The sequence below is a fragment of the Anas acuta genome, chromosome 19 (assembly GCF_963932015.1).
Source record: "Anas acuta chromosome 19, bAnaAcu1.1, whole genome shotgun sequence".
Taxonomy (NCBI): Eukaryota; Metazoa; Chordata; class Aves; order Anseriformes; family Anatidae; genus Anas; species Anas acuta.
The window spans coordinates 2,706,627-2,723,079 of NC_088997.1; the positions used below are offsets into that span (position 1 = coordinate 2,706,627).

The window sequence follows — 16,453 nt, forward strand, 5'->3', positions numbered from 1 at the left end:
ATATTTGATACGTGTTTGTTCCAGATGATGGAGTAAGCATAGCAAGAAATTAAAAATTGGCATAGCTCAGACACAAAACATTGGATTTATTGGCACTTGCAATTGCCAGTAAAATACCTCTGTGCAAGAAGGGCTTGCTCCTTGTCTGTGTTTGTGACACACATGACTTTTTCCCAATGAAAGAGAAATTATAAAAGTGCAAGAAAAAGTACTTGATACAAAGCCATTGAAAATTTTGAATTTTGAATTATTATTGTGTAGCATTATAGTGAAATTATTTCAAAATTGAAAAACTGTATGTTACAGCGTAAGAACATTTGAGCTGATGTGTAAGAAGCTGTTGTATTTTCAAGTTGGAATTCAGTTTTTCAAAGAATTAGGCAAGAAGATAAAATAGTACTTTTAAGCTAATTTCCTGGAAATGTTCCTCCAAACTTAAATTAATCTCATCCTGGAACTGAATAGTTGATAATGATGCAAGAGGTGTGCAGAAAAAATCGCTTTTAGATTTTTAGGACATATTTGTTCCTATAGCTTCAAGGCCAATTTTAACTTGCAAAAAAATGACTGTATGTATATCTGTAATAAGCAGTACAGCAATGGCAAATCTCCAGCAAGGATCACTTGTCTTACAAGGTCATATCTCACAGAATGCTGCATGCTCCCACTAAGGGCAGTGGGAGTTGAGCGTGCTTTGCCTGTGGTAAGGCTGGGACCATCATTATGGGATCCTGCTATCAAAACCAGACTCTTTTTTAAATGCCTGCTTTTGTGATAGGTGTGGTACATAAATGCTATTTTATTAAATAGCAAAATAAATTACTGAGGTTTGACCTCAGCTGAGGCTTTATCACTGTTGCCCTGCTGGTGAACTCGAAGGCAGAGCGTTTCCGTGGAATTCAGCATGTCGTCACTTTTTGGTAGAAAGAGTTAATGCTGCAGCCCAAAGCTGCACTGAAGTGGGTTATCAAGAGACCTATGCAAAGCTGGGATCGTACAGGAAAAGGCAATACGGTGTAGGACCAAAACTGTTGTTAAAATTGAATTTTGTTTCTTTTTTTCTGTCAAGCTGTCTTGAACATCCAGTAAAATGTAGTGTTCAGCTTGCTGTATGAGTATTGCACAATGGAGAAATAGGGTGACGGAGCAGTGTGGATGCTGCTCCCCAGGCCAGCATTTTTGCTGCTAGTCACTGGATAGCAGTTTCCCAAATCTTGACAGCTCTAGTAGTTGCCCCTGGGATAGAAGGAACAAAAAAAAGTTCAGAACAGTCCATAAAGTTCCTGTTGGTTTGAAAGCAAAAACATCTGCTAGAGTCATGAGCAGTTTGTTAGCGGCGCTCGATAGCAGGAAAGCTGCAGTCGATCAGCTGTGCCCTCAGAAACAGGCGTTCCTGCAGTCAGCGCGATTTATGGTCAGGGAGTCGGGAGATATGGGGAAGATTAGGGCAACAGCAAAATGTGTCAAAATAATGGCTTTGTTTCGTTGGTTTCAAATATAAACTTCACCAGTAAGGGGGAAGTATGGATGTGTTGGTGTCGTATTCAGGTATGTGCTGTGAATCGTCAGCAGTTTGGAACCTGGGACAGTGTGTGGATTTTCGTAATACCAAGTTTGATACGGGCTGGGCAGACCCATCTGCAAGTCACAGAAGCACATCTGTCACTGCAGTCATGACAGACATGAATAGTTCCTATATTACTTTGAAAACTGATGAGCACACAGTGCTGCAATAACGCCTGGAGCTGCTGAAGCGTGTGCGTGGGCAGGCCCAGGGCTTCTGAGGCACCCCTGGGCCTCGTGCTCGCCTCAGCGTGTGGCAGCGGCAGCCATTATGGGTGGCGGCCATTATGGGTGGCGGCTTCCTGTCACAACCTCTCGTGAGACTGGGCCTCTCTCTCTACATATATATCAGGCCTCTCTCTCTCTATATATATATTTATATTATCCTAATGCATTACACTTCTGTTGTGTAATAAGCTAGGCCCAGACCTGAGTTGGGAATACTGCAGCTTTCAGACCTCAGTGCAGTACGGAGGTGTTACCAATGGCTCCATGGCTGAGGTTGCATTTAGATACCCACTTAAAAAAACAGGATAAAAATCCTTTTTATTTTTTCATATAATATATGGATTTATGAAAAGCCTGTGCTGTTTATATTGTAGAGGCGCCGTTCTGTATTTATGGTTACAGTTGTGTCTGCTTTGCCATTATAAATTCCTATTATTAGGAGTTTACAACATGCCTGTAAAAATTTGTAGTGGATGGAAACTTGACACATAAAGGTCAACCCCATAATAATGTAGTTCTTAAAAACCAATTTTAAAAACTTCGAGTCATTCTTAGATTATGTGAATATTAAAATATTGGTTCTAATTTTAGTATTGTCCGGTTTTTTATCACCATAGCATGAACTCTCATTTTACCACAGTAAAAAATGCCATTGTTGCATGTGCTTGTTGTGATTTGCTTTTGCAGTCTCTGCTCTTCCCTCAAGGTGGGTAGAGTTTCTTGGTGTTGAATCCGGGCCTCTGCCAGGCCCTGACAATAGGCAGGTACCAGAAAATGGCAAATAGCACCTGTCCTATGGTCTTGGGTGCTCACTTGGAGTGCGTTGGTTTTCAGCTTTCTCAAGCATGAAGTTTTAGTCAAAGCGATGTGATGCCAGTGCCTGAGAAGTAAAGTAGCTAGACTGTAAGCTTTGCTGACATCTTTAAAAGACTCAAGGACCAGGAATCATGAAATATTAATCTTCACAATAATGAGTTTAAAATTATCTGTCTTTTTTGTGGTAGCACTTGAACACTAAATTGTGGTTTACTCCAAAGTTGTATGCATAAATGGGAATAGTTTTAAAAGTGTTTTTGGATATTATAGAGTCTACAGAACTGAACAACTTGAAATTTTCTATTGCAATGAGTCCATATAAAGAGGAACAAGAACAATGAATAACAAAATTAACTTAGTTTTGCTCTGTGAATTGAGGTTATTCATTCGTCTTTTGAAAACCACATGGACGTAAGTATTTAAGTCATTGTAGTAATGTAAGATTCTTATGATGCTGTTAATAAAAGGTTTAATGGTGAGCACTGTGGACAGATCTAATGGTGAGTCAAACCAAAAGTTTACCAAGCTGAGCATCTGTGGTAGTGGCTGGAAGGGAGGTGCTTCAGTTCTGTGGAGTTCGTAGGTTATGGGTTTCTTGGAGGTTGTGTCTGGACTGTTCTGCTTAATAGCTGCTGATGAATTTATCTCTCAGCTTGAAATAATGCCTCTAATTACTTGTGTCACTTGCAGCTGCAGGAAGGGTTTTCCTTATCTGTCCAAAGTTATCATGAGGTACTACAGAGTATTACCATAGTGCAATGTAACACTTGAATACAGAATTTGGTGTTTTACAGGACAGTGAAATAGTCTCAGTATTTAGTCATTGTAGCAAATGAAAATACCAAACTTTGCTCTGACTCTTAACAAATATATTGTTAACTACTGTAACAGAAAGGTGACACTATGATAATGATGCCCTTACAATTGAATTGAAAGAAACATCAAAGCCTAAAAACCAAGTTGCTTATGAAGTCAGCTTTGAATTAACCATGGTAATGTCAAAATGAGAGTGATCTTTCAATTCATGAAGTCTTGGAGTAGTCTGTGTTCAAAGATAGCACCTGTCCCAGTGCCTCAGGATAGCTTTTGTCAGTGTGGAAATTTTCAGCAGTTCAAATTTTGCTGAAAAGTTTGCAGAAAAGGCTTACATCACTGACAGTGGCATTTCTCAGTGTTAAATACCTTAAGACAGATGGTTGTCATCTGTTCTGTAGCTGTTCTGTCTGTTCACTTAGTATTTAAGGTTAAAAGAAGAAGAGTCAATTGGGTTATCATAGTAGCTGTATGTATACATCCAGGTTTGAAGAACAAATCTTCATCACTTTTGATATCAATATTTGAGCTCTTTCTGTGCTCCAGAATATCACCACAGATTTAGGGAAATAATATGTTTCTGTACCAATAACTTACTGAAAAAGCTTTTTAAAAAAACATTTAAAAATAAATATGATTTTTTAATTTTCTTTTGTGTGTGTGTGTGTGTTTTGTTTGTTTGTTTTGTTTCGTTCTTAGTGGTTCCACCAGGAAGCCCTGGACCTATCACTCGACATGAGTCGTACGACAGCTTAGCATCTGACCACAGCGGACAAGAAGATGAAGAGTGGCTTTCACAGGTATGCTCTTATGGAACATTCCAGTACAGAAGAGAAACAGTAATAATGTCCACTAGAAATAAAATCTGCAACTTTGCTCAAAATTGAAAGTAAACTCCCAGGGGACCATGGCTATTGCTTTCTGTAAAACTGACTTCACTGACTTAACGCTGTAGGAGTTTGACTGTCTTTATGTTTTATACAAAGTATATTAAAAACTATATAAAGCCCCAGTCATTATTGACAAGTCACATCCTGGGCAAGTTCAGGGTGAAGTAGGAAGTTCAAGTAGTCCACAGAAATTACCTAACTACCTTTTTCTCCTGACATGGTCCTCTTCAGACATGGATTCAAAAGTGGGCTTGGAAAATAAGGATGCCTTTTCAGTCATGACCTGTGTTATACTCACTGTATTTTAGTGTAAAAATTGTAGATCAACTGGTTTATTTCCTTTTTTTCCTGATTTTCTGTTCCTGCATCCCAGCTGATAATTCCTTTGAGTTATGGCTAGATATAAATACTATGGTGCATTAAAATAATCCCGCTTGGTGGAATATTTTTATATGAGATTAAGTCTTGGTAATTTTAGCCATCTTGCCTTGTTACAGTCAGTGAAGTTTCTTTTTAAAAACTCAGAAAATGCTTGATGATTCGGCTCAAAGCTTAACTTCAGTTTAAGAATGTAAGTCATTAATAATACACTGAGAATTAGGTCCTGTTAGAAATAAAAGGCTAGAGAGAAATAAATAAATAAAATTTATGAATGCTTTGGATTTACCAAAGCAATTATAGGTACCTGATATGTGGTTTTCATCCTGACAAAATAGGTGGGTTTCCTTCATTTTAAGGACAATGTTATTATGGGAGTGATGCATTAAATGTGTTGCTGGGGTATGTGGCATCATTTCATGAATACGAAATACTTGTAGATGTCGTTTGCTTTTCCTACTGGTACATAAATCATTCACAAAGTTTTCCTAAAATGAGAAGGTGGGTTTCCACATGCACCCCCCGGGAGTTGCATTCATTGGGGAATCTATTCTTGTAAATCCACTTAACCTGGCCTAAATTTTCAAACATAGCTACACGTTCATGTAACTTGTTGGCTTAGTTTGTCTCTGATTTCTCAGAGCATAAAGACAGTGAAACTACTGGATCACTGTAGTCAGTGGGAATTTTGTGACAGAGCTTACTGGGGCCAAGATTTCACCTCTAGTAGTCCTTATACTTGTAAAGCCTCTCCAGTACTGTTCGGATAGTTGAGCTTATTTGCCTATTTTGGTGACTTAGTATAGTGGGCAACCTCAGGGAAAAAGAGTGAGGTAAACCTATGTTATGGGGGTTGGCTTATTGCTAATTCTTGGAAGATAAACAACATCAAAGGAATTAAGACTGCTCAGACTTCATCACATCTATCCCCTCACCAGACTAAATGTAAGGAAAAAAAAAGTGACATCACTCAGAACACAGATAATTCAGAGATTGCTTCGGGAATGTTTAATTTTTGCTAAGTGAAACGAGTGATGATATCTCTTTTGAGCAGGAAGATGCTAGCATTCTCCAAGCAAGCCACTTTAGATTAAGCCTAAAGTGCAAGTATGTTTTTCAAAATTAAAGTGTTGTTATCAACAGTAACAGCATGCAGTGAAAAAACACTGCCCTTCACTTCAACTTTTCAATTAGAACAGTGGGTAATGTGTGCTGTCAGTGTGAAGTAGATACAATATGTTTGTCCTGCACACAACAGGAGAGTGAATAGGAACATCTGGCCATAGCCTCAGTAAAATTGCAAAGGCATCTGTTTACCTCTCGGCTCTGTGACACTGATGGTTTCAAGCTTAAAATATACAGATTACTTTATCTGTGGCCTAATTTACACTGCTACATAAAAGCTACTTGACTTAGAAACATCTACAGTCGATCTGAGTTACGCTAAGATAAATGCAAAGATGGAAATAGTGCTAAATAGGCTGTGCATTTGTCATTTTACGTTAGCAGAGGACTTAGAACATAATCCAGTGTTTAAAATTGTTTCTTAAAGAATTAAGAATCAGTATTAATGCACATATATAAGAGTAAAGAAAACTGTAAGATGCACTTGCATGTCATAGAGATACAGAAATATATCTTGATGAACGTGCTTACTAAATTACATTCTTTGTGTGAAGCTAATCATTGTTTCAGCAAAGATTTATAGAAATTTAGCAGTCCATTTTTGTCATCTTAAAAATATGAGTTCACCAGAGCTTAATATTTTCATTTCACATTTCCTACTTCTGATCTTTAAAGGCTGTTTTATTTTTTTTTTAATTGTATTACTGAGGAACGTTGTTTGCTCTTCTATTTACAAGGCCCAATCCTGATCATGTACATTGCTGAAAATGTTACATTCTTAAATTCCCATGGTTGTTTGTATTCCTAGAGTTGACATATTTCAGTCTGTAAAAGTTGGTACTCATGAGGTATAGAACTATCAGCATAAAAAGACATTTTTCAAAAGCATTTTGGATGCATTTACTGAAATGTAACTTATTTTCTCAAGTTTATATCTAGTTTCATTGAAAGCCAATACCTAAAGGAAAATCTGAGTATTTGAAATTATTGTTTCTTAGGTACACCCTCTGTATTCTCTGTGCCTTTTGGAAGTAGGCACGGAACTGTGACACTTCTGTCTGTGTTTGTGTGTATATCCACTCGTAAACATGCCCACAGATCTCATATGCACCTATAACATAAAGTACGTGTGGTTATTCATGGCAAGCAAACACCCTTAGCTTTGTTTTAATTGTCAGAATTGCAGTTAAATCAGCGTGTCAGCCCTCCTAAGCTCCGTGTTGCACATCCATGCTTGCCTGCCATCAGCATAGTAATGAATGTGACCCGAGGTGCTCAGTGTCTCATGGTGCACTTCGCATTGCTCTCTGTTACAAATCTTGTTGCTTTCCAGCAAGATGGTCTCTGCCAGCAGTTTCCTCGGATATGCCAACAATAATTACAAGCTTTGATTTGAAATACAGTTCGCACTACATACATGTGAAGCGGTGCTGTTTAATGTGTGAACTTTTAGAAAGCAGCCGGAACATAGCTGTAACAGCTTGCTTTTAAAAAGTGTATCCCGTGTCCCAGTCAGGATTGAAGGTACTGACAAGAAAATTTGGGGAAAATTAACTTTCAATTCCTCTGTCCACTTCAGGTAGGTGCAGGCAGAACCGTGATCCCCTATTTGCAGCCACAGCAGGAGACGTTTAGCAGTTGAGTTACAGCATGCATTTTGTCATGGCAGAGGGAGGAATGAACAGGACCAGGTGAAGGTGGCCAGGATGGACTGACAGCCTCTTGAGCAGTTTTCAGAACTGGGTGCAGTGTCCTAAAGCAGATGGTTCAAGAGCTTTCACAGCTCTTCAAGAAGCTCTTGGCTTTGGCTACAGCATCCTTTCTCTAACAAAGATGTTCTGAAATTCAGTTTTTCCCTGAACTGATGGCACAAAATGCTTTTTTTGCTTGAGAACAACAAGATTCTGGGGCTTCAGTGCACTGAAAGAACCACTCAGTGTATTAGGTTGCAGTTTTGTGTTGACCGTTTCCCATATTCCCACAGGTTGAAATAGTGACTCACACCGGGCCTCATCGGCGCCTGTGGATGGGCCCACAGTTCCAGTTCAAAACAATTCATCCCTCTGGCCAAACCACTGTCATTTCATCCAGTTCGTCAGTGCTGCAGTCGCATGGTCCCAGTGACACCCCACAGCCTCTTCTGGACTTCGATACAGATGATCTTGATCTCAATAGTCTCAGGTAAGAATAAGATGAATTTCTGAGCTGTTTCACATTTGTTGTGTGAGTACCTTACCTTATGCTTAAATGAGGCCATCTGTGTAGAACCTGTAATAGTTTTCACCAAGCTTGTCCAGATGAAAGTCTAAGAAAAGTGTATGACTCAACAACAATAAAAATTCATCCAGGCTAAACAGCTTAGATTCCATTTTGCCACCTCTTCCTGTGTAAATTACAATGAAAGATAGTAAAAAGTCTGTTCTTTCGTTGTAGGTGGCCTTGGAAGGTGGCCTTGCTCACTATTGTCTTAGCTTTTACAGTTCTGCATTACTTAAAAAAATAATTTCCTCAGTCATGAGTAGGAGCGTTGTGCCATGAAGTGGTCAGTATGTTCAAAGAGTAAGGGAGCTTCTGGAATATTTTCCCCTTCCCCCTTTGTTTTTTATTTTTATTTTTTCCTTTTCATTGCTTCCTTCTTTTTCCCTCCTTTTTCACGTATTTAATTCATCTGTTTTTTGACATTGGCTGATTTGTAATTGGGAAGGGGAGGCCTAGCAGAGTGGGGCTAAACGTGGATTTAAAGTTATGGATAGCAAACAATTTTGTAGAACTACTTTTATGCACCATTTGTTTCTGTGCCCTGTCCAGTAGCTCTCAAGATTTAACAACATCAAACAATGACCAGTCCCATTAAAAGCGAGCAGGTTGGCCTTGGGCTGAAAATACATGCTTTTAAAATGTGATTTCTCCTTGCATATGATTGCTCCTGCAAGTAAGAATATAAATGTAAAATATGTTATTAAATGATATTTTTGTGTTATCCATATGCATACATTAACAGAAAGCAGAAAATTAAAAAATGAATATGTATGTATATAAATGAACACATATATATACATGCACAACGAAAGTAGTAGGCATTTACAGATGTACCTCTTCTCCTAAACTGGTAAAGAAATTGCTGCTGTTCAGGAGGAATTTTAGGCAGTTTGGATAGGGTGGATTTATTAGGGGGAGGAGGTGGTACTCACATCTGAGACATAGTTTAGGGATATTCACATTGTGCATGGTCTTGATCTGTCTGTAGATGGATTATCCATACCTTGGCGCCACAAAGTGAAGGAAAATTTTTAACTATTGGCAGATTTCAAAATGAGTAGTTGCTTAATTGGTCGGCTGTTTCAGGTTTGTGATTTGATTGTAGCCCTCCTGAGCAACGATTTTGACCCAGGTGGTAACTGTAACTTATCATTTAGGATTCAGCCAGTTCGTTCAGAACCTGTTAGCATGCCGGGGTCATCACGTCCGGTTTCTGATCGCAGAGGAGTTTCAACAGTGATTGATGCTACTTCAGGTAGAAACACGCTTATTTTTCTGTTTTCTTTGATATTCAAGGCATTCATCAATCTTGTCTTTTTTTGTCTGGTAGCATGTTTACTAATTAATGCTATATACTTAAAAGGTTATCATTATTTTCAGCTGTGCTGTAGAGTAAGTGCTGTCTTACACAAATATATACTGAAGGCTAAAATAATGATGACTTTTTTCCTCTTACCACTCAAATTTGAAGTCACAGCATTGTCATAAAATATAAACACAATATTTACATGAAGTTTAACATAAGCTGTGGAATGCTAAGAAATGTGTAAGCTAAAAAGCAAAACACTTGCAAATACTAACACTGAAATGCTTTTATTAATGAGTGCCTAAAGCATAGAATATTACAATTCTGTCCCATTTACAAAATACCTTTCATTGAAATGTAATCATAAATGTAATTGATTTCTGCGAACAGTCAAGACAACAGGGTAGTTTAACTAATGTTTGTGTAACAGTCGCATTTTCACTACTCTGCTCTAAAAGAGTGTGTGTAAATTTAATACTACAGTGGTTACGTTAATATCAACATAGTAATATATGTACTATAAAGTTTTCTTCTTTTTTTCTCAGTGCTGGGGTATAGTCTATATAAAGAACCAAAGACAGCAGAGCTTTATATTTTAGTACAGCTGTATAGCGTCTGAAGGTTCCACACAGCAGGATTTTGTCAAATAAAATCTCTCACAAGTAGAATTATTAAACACACAGCATTAGTCAAACAGTCAAGTCAGAGAGGATTTTAATCTTTAGTGATTTGAAAATCCCTGGAGACTGCTGATTGGATTGAGGTTAAACTGTAAAAGGAGACTGTAACACATACAGAAAGTGATTTCTGAAGGTTGTTTTAAAGAGAGTTAAAATAAAAGCTCCTGTTCCAGACTCTGTTTGCTATAGTTATAAATTCTGAGTCTAAGATACTACATTGTTTGCCAAATTAATTTATTTGGGTATTAGAGGATTCTTCTCAGGTCTGTTTATAACTGAGTTCGGTAATAACTACATTTACTTTGGGTATTGAGGATTGTCATTCTAAATTCCATTTTCAAATATTTAAAACTTGCTAAATTAATTCACATTGAGCTTAGACAGACATCTGATGCTGGTTACTTAAAGGGAATTGTATTTGTTTTAGTATATGTGAATATAATTTTGAAAATAATTATTTGACATCTAAGAAATCATAAATGCATCAGTTATGATTTTTTTTGGACTAGTTCATCCCTGTCTATTACCCCTAGAAGTTACAAGCTGGAATCACAGGAGTGCTTCTGTCTGTATATCTGACACTTCAGATTCAGACTGATTAATGGCATAGTTGTTCTTCACTATCAGTGTGACTGTGCCAGCTGATACAGATAGAGACATCTGGGTTATCAGGGTGGGGGATTCTTTGTATTTTTTTCCTTGAGTGTGAATGGAGCAGTACAGTTCCCTGTAGCAGGGATACGTATTAATTGTGGTATACAACTGTTCTGTAACTGTGCTGTGTTCTGAAACTGTTTTGTTCCAACGACACTAGAAGCAATAAACCATGTAGGACCATACCTCTTCTACACTAAACAACCCTTCGTATAGTATAGATGGGGCCTTAAAGTGAAATGGCTCATATGAATGTGATGAAGCTCTATTGGTAATGCATTTAACATGTGTGTCCGTATTAAAATTGCCAAAGTCAATTGTATACATTGTTATGACACTAAAAATATATTTACTGTACAGCAGTGACTCAATTTTATTGTAACACCTCATAAGTTTCTTATAAACAATACATGGATTTTGTTAGAGACATGCTGATAGCAGTATTTTATTTAACTTCACTGCCAGGCGGTTTGGATTTGAATTGATTTTTGATTCAGGGACTTTAGCATCTATTTGCAGTTTTCATATTGCCTGGTTCTTAGTCCTTTCCCATGCAGAAAGCATTGGTCTGTGTTAAGGATAGAGATGCCAGGTTATGTGAGATGGTACAGGCATGTGAATTCTGCTACGGAGTAGAAGAGACGCAAGAAAAAATGTGCAGTGTTTTTTGAAATTTTATGTAATTCTTGTAACAGAGCCCAACAACAGAAAAAAGAGCACATTAAATTGCTTTATTTTCTTCCTACCTTTGAGATGTGTGGAAAACTACATTAAGCTCAGCTGTGCATGGAAAGGTTTATTTTAAATGTTCATGTGCAACATTGCATATTTTATATTATAGCTCACTACTGTAAATATTCTCATTTCCTGCTATTACCAAGGCATGCCCTAAGTGGCTTGCATTCTTTATGGAAAACAAATTTATTGGAAAATACGTTTTTAGGTTGGAAGGATTTTTTTTTTTTTAAGTAGGTCATAAATTTTTACTACCTAAGCTGAACCAGGAAGTGATTCTTCAGTTATGACCCATGCATTTGAGTCTGTTGCACTTTATGAAGATGCTTATCTGGCTGTTTGATTGCCTGTTGCTTAGAGATAGAACCAGCGTGGCGCCTCTCCTTATCTAACTCCATCACTTGTTCTTCCTACCAAAAGATTTCAAGTACATGTTTATCATCTTTAATTATTCTTCTGCCATTCTTTATAGCTTCCTTCCTTCTCCCCCATTGGTGACAACTCTGTCGTTGCATTTAATAAGATATTTGTACATTTTTTTAAATGTGATTTTACATGTGTCTGTAAAAGTGTGGCATACTAACAACAATATACTCTCACAAGTGAAAAAACCTCCATTTTAAAAAAAGTGAAGAACTCAAATACTTCTGTCAATCATGACAATTTGCAATAGCATTTTCAGGGTAATGGCACTTTTCTATAAAGATTACATGGATACATCAGGAAAAAAAAAAGGTAGATTTCAATATAATTATCTAAATCGTACTTAGAATTCTTCTAAGATAATCTTCCCTCTGTGTGTTATTTTTTTTTAATTAAATCTTTAAGAAAAGTTTGCAAAAATGTAGTCACCTAAAGTTACTGGACATTTGTTCTTCAATGCACACACTTCAGTCATACGCATCATAGAGAGAATGTACCCTCAAGGATTAAATTAACTGTAATTCCAGATGCTGCTCCAGATTCACAGTAAGAAATGTTAAAGGGACGACGTTGGGTTTAAAGCTTTATAACACAGGAAGCTTTAATATACACCAAAAGAAAGACTTGTCTGCATAGCAAATAAATGCTTACTGTGTATGGTAAGCAGGCACGCGCACTCGTGTGTCTGTTTCCATCCTTGCTGAAGTTATGCTGAGGCTACTGGCTTATTGCATCAGGTTTAATAAAGGTGAGGTGGGAATACAGAGATCACAGATAGAAATTTTGTGGCTGCAGACAGCTGGCTAGATGGGAGAGGCTTTCAGTCAGGTTGCATTTAAGACTTCATTAGACAACAGGTGCAAGAGAAACCTTTTAAGTGCCCCATCTGCAGGAGATGCTGCAGCTGAAGGTCACACTCTTTATGCAACTAAACCAATGAACCCTGAGAGAGAAATCAGTACGGCAACACAAAATGTGTATTTCAGAATGACCTGGCTCTATTTCAGATGAGTGTTCTACAGACATGACTTAAAAACCTTATATTACGTGTATGCATTGAATGCCATTCCTTTCCTTGGTGTGACTAGAATTAGATAAATTTTTGGATATCGAGAGTATCTAAAAAATAATGGAAACTAATCTAGAACGCAGAAGCATTGCCTAGACATGTAATTGAATATTACCAGTGATGAATGAGGCACTTTTTTCTGAGTTTTACACTATAACCTATAGGGGAATAATGCATGTCATATACACCAAAAAAAATCAGAATGGATAGAACCCTGCTAATAATAAATAACGGAGAAATTAAAGGAGTGCAGAGGGCTAAGGTATCTGCACAGAACAACAAATCTAGACTTTCGGAAACAGAAAACTGCTAGAGAAAGGGTGATGAGGACCTGCAACAAAATCCTAAATCTGGTCACACAACTGCACTGAGTTTTTAGGGCAAACATTTCCCTTAAACTGCAACAGATGTGTTGAAGGATTCAGGTATGCCCAGTCATACCTGTAAATGCAGCCCTGCTTTGTTAAAAACCGTGCACACCTGTGTGTGGTTATGAAATACCCCACTTATTCCCTCATGCAAAGAGGTTTTTGATAGTTACTCCTCAGTCAAGTAATGATTTGGTTGCATTGTCAGCTGAGTAGAAAAACATTGACAAAGAAGAAGCTGTCTGATGGCTCCTCTGCATCAACCTTTTCCTTCCCTACTCAAAGTGAGTTCGCTGTTTCTGTCTTGATTTGCACAAATACAGAAGTTCGGGCAAGAAAACTTCTAATGAATGAAATTGTAGAAGAAAAAGATCCCGAGTGTTTTTTTTTTTTTCTTTGGATTGTGCATGGGGCAAGGGGAATGTTTTATGTTTTCTTAAACCTGGCACGCGCTGTGCTTCTTAGGGACGCACGCATCATTTTTTAATGAAGATTGTTTATTGCTGTTGCATGAAGCATTGACAATACTGAGCTCTCTTCTGGTTACCTCAATCAATGCCCTCTTAAAGTTGGCTTGTAATTTAGTACTTCCCTTTTCTTTTCTTTGTGACTGGCTGGCCATGGATGGGTAGCTTGGTGCCTGCAGAGGGTTTAATGAACAGAAGAACTGACTTGGGGCTTGGGTTTTGTGGGGGTGGGAGGTTGCCTCACCTCCCTTCCCTCTGCCTGTAAAGGATCTTTTATTGTTCATCACCACACCTGTGAGATAGGGACCATGGGACAAATTCTTACTGTCCAGCAATGCTCTCACTCGGAATTTAATAAACACTTCTGCTGTCACACCTTAAACCATCTGAGCTCTTTTCTGTTGTACGTGCGATCAAATATTTATTCCCAAATGCTGTACACCAGAAAGTGCTGCCTCGGAGTAGCGGAGATCAGTTATTCAGGTAGTAAAGATGTGTGAATGCAGCTGGCAGATGAAGTCACCAACATTATGAATTCCCAGGCTGTCCTTATTGCCACAGGCAATAACTGACAGGCCTGAGCGCTCACTGGTTTCCCGTTACGGGCGCTGGTAGGGCCCGAGGAGTCCCGGCGTCACGGATACCTGAGCTGCCCTGCTTGAGTGGAGCCGGCCGGGGCTGCAGGGTGCTCCCGCGGAGAGATGTAATCAATACGGTCTGGAGTCCTTGACCTGAACCTGTAATTACCTGGACGGCATAAAGGTAGTTTGTTGTTGCAGATAGCGATTGCACTCCGATCCTCCGAGTATAATGCCGAGCTTTGAAGCCAAGGAAGAGATTTGGCCCTCGGTCTATTCTTCACAGCAGCCAGGGTTTTAATAATGGTCGGATAACAAGCTGCTCTTAGGGGGCATCGCCTGCTTGGTGACAGCAAAAAGACATACCCAGCCCTGATGTTTTCTACTTCTACCTTCTGTCAGTTTACATTTAAATGAATTGAAGTTGTGATTCTTTCCTGTAACAACTTCCAAGCAAATTCCATTAATATACCTATTTAAACCACTTATTATGTTACTTATTTGAAAAATGTTTTCGGTAGTATTTCCGGGCTAATGATAACGTGTGGGATATACTCAGTTGGTTTTTTAGTGATGAGTTATCGCACACTTGCACGTGCCCCCTCCATCTTACTTGTGTGTCTAACTAAATAATTGTTCGTGTGTGTGTTTGTGAGCCACACAGTACAAAATCCTGGTACCTAGAGTTTTCTCAACTTGAACTAGTTTATCTAATTTGAGAAAATGTTATCTGATGATTTCTGAAGAGGGCCTGAAGACAGAAATGACTTCAGCAGGCTCCGAGATGCCAATGCAGTATACATGATTACATCTCGAAACAGCTATGCCCTATAGACTACAAAGATGTGAAGAGAAACTAAAATGACCTGACACTACTGGCTGGGCACTTGGTGCTGGATCATTGCCTGGCTTGGGAAAAGACTCAGCTGCAGGGAAACATGGAGTAGCATTAATGTCTTGAAACACTGGTGGGTGTTTTCTGGAGGCAGAAGTATGCTGAAGAGGAAGTGCATGGGTCAGTGACAGAACGGCAGCAGAATCAATCTGCAGTGATTTATTTTTGCCTCCCTATAATGGTGGTAGCTGGGTTAGCCTGTCAGATCTGGAGTTAACAGAATGTGGTCATGTGGGGCTCTCAAGCCCGGCACCCTGCAGATGACAGAGGGGACTTCTTCCTCATCCCAGTTTGCCTCTGGTTTAGCTGAGGAAGCTGGTAGTAGTTGAAGGAATTCAGCTTTTCTCAGGTGGTTGTTCTTTGACATGTCTGTGCCCATTAGCTTTTTTTTTTTTTTAAAAAAAAGGCATTACATTCAAGTTAATTTCACAGACACAAGTGAAAATCAAAATCCAGCAATTTCTAGACATTTTTGTGTTAGGTTCAATCTGACTGTAAGCAATGTAAATTACTCAAGGTGCTCACATTGGTTGCTCACCTTGTTCATCTCGCTAATGTGGTTTTTGGTAACCCACAGGATTCTGCCAAACAATAACAGCAGCAGTTTCCACGTTGACATCATAGCTAGGTGACAGCATAACTGTGACCTCAGCAACGTAATATCAAAATACCAGATAATGAGATTTTTCTTCAGATGTGGAGGTTAGTCACAGGGAAGGCTCCGGGGACTACGTTAATGGTCATTGGTGCAGCCCCTGGATGCTCAGACAGTTGTTCTCATGTCACACAACCCACTTGACGCGTGTACCAGTGGTCCATTAATGCAGACAGTGGAGTGTCTTATTGCTTAAGTGTTACATACTAACTTCCAGCTGGGAAAGCCACCTTCAGTTCACATAATGGCTTGTCAGCTGAAAAATAGCAGTGTGCTAGGGCATGGTCTGTTCCAAACGTATAAATGTCTCCTGTTTATCTGTGGGGAAAAAGTCCATAACTCACGGCAGTGTTCTGCATATCAGGAGCTCATTCTGAATATAAGATTGTCTTGTGTACCCTTTTATTGTCCTTCATTAGCAGTTGTTGTTAATGTTTTGCATAGATAGCTTTAAAGCTCAGAATAAGTGGAAAGTGTTGATTCTAATCATATCTGACACCACAATCTTCTGTGGAACAACACATGAGCTGAGATTCCCGATGGGCTCCTGT

General features: G+C 38.7%; 1 protein-coding gene and 1 long non-coding RNA gene across 13 annotated transcripts in view; one reads left to right on the plus strand and one right to left on the minus strand.

The window, feature by feature from the left end:
- Positions 1 to 16,453, plus strand: part of BCAS3 (BCAS3 microtubule associated cell migration factor) — a 354,393-nt gene that overhangs the window by 156,758 nt on the left and 181,182 nt on the right. For all 12 annotated transcript variants that reach the window (XM_068656220.1, XM_068656216.1, XM_068656222.1 and 9 more), the window contains 3 exons: positions 4,120 to 4,220; positions 7,798 to 7,994; positions 9,230 to 9,327. In XM_068656220.1, the coding sequence (XP_068512321.1) occupies positions 4,120 to 4,220; positions 7,798 to 7,994; positions 9,230 to 9,327 (396 nt within the window). The remainder of the gene's footprint in view (positions 1 to 4,119; positions 4,221 to 7,797; positions 7,995 to 9,229; positions 9,328 to 16,453) is intronic.
- Positions 5,894 to 9,171, minus strand: LOC137842336 (uncharacterized). Its single transcript, XR_011089023.1, has 2 exons — positions 9,005 to 9,171; positions 5,894 to 8,739 (listed from the first exon to the last, which is right to left on the minus strand). It is a non-coding gene; the product is annotated as an uncharacterized lncRNA (long non-coding RNA).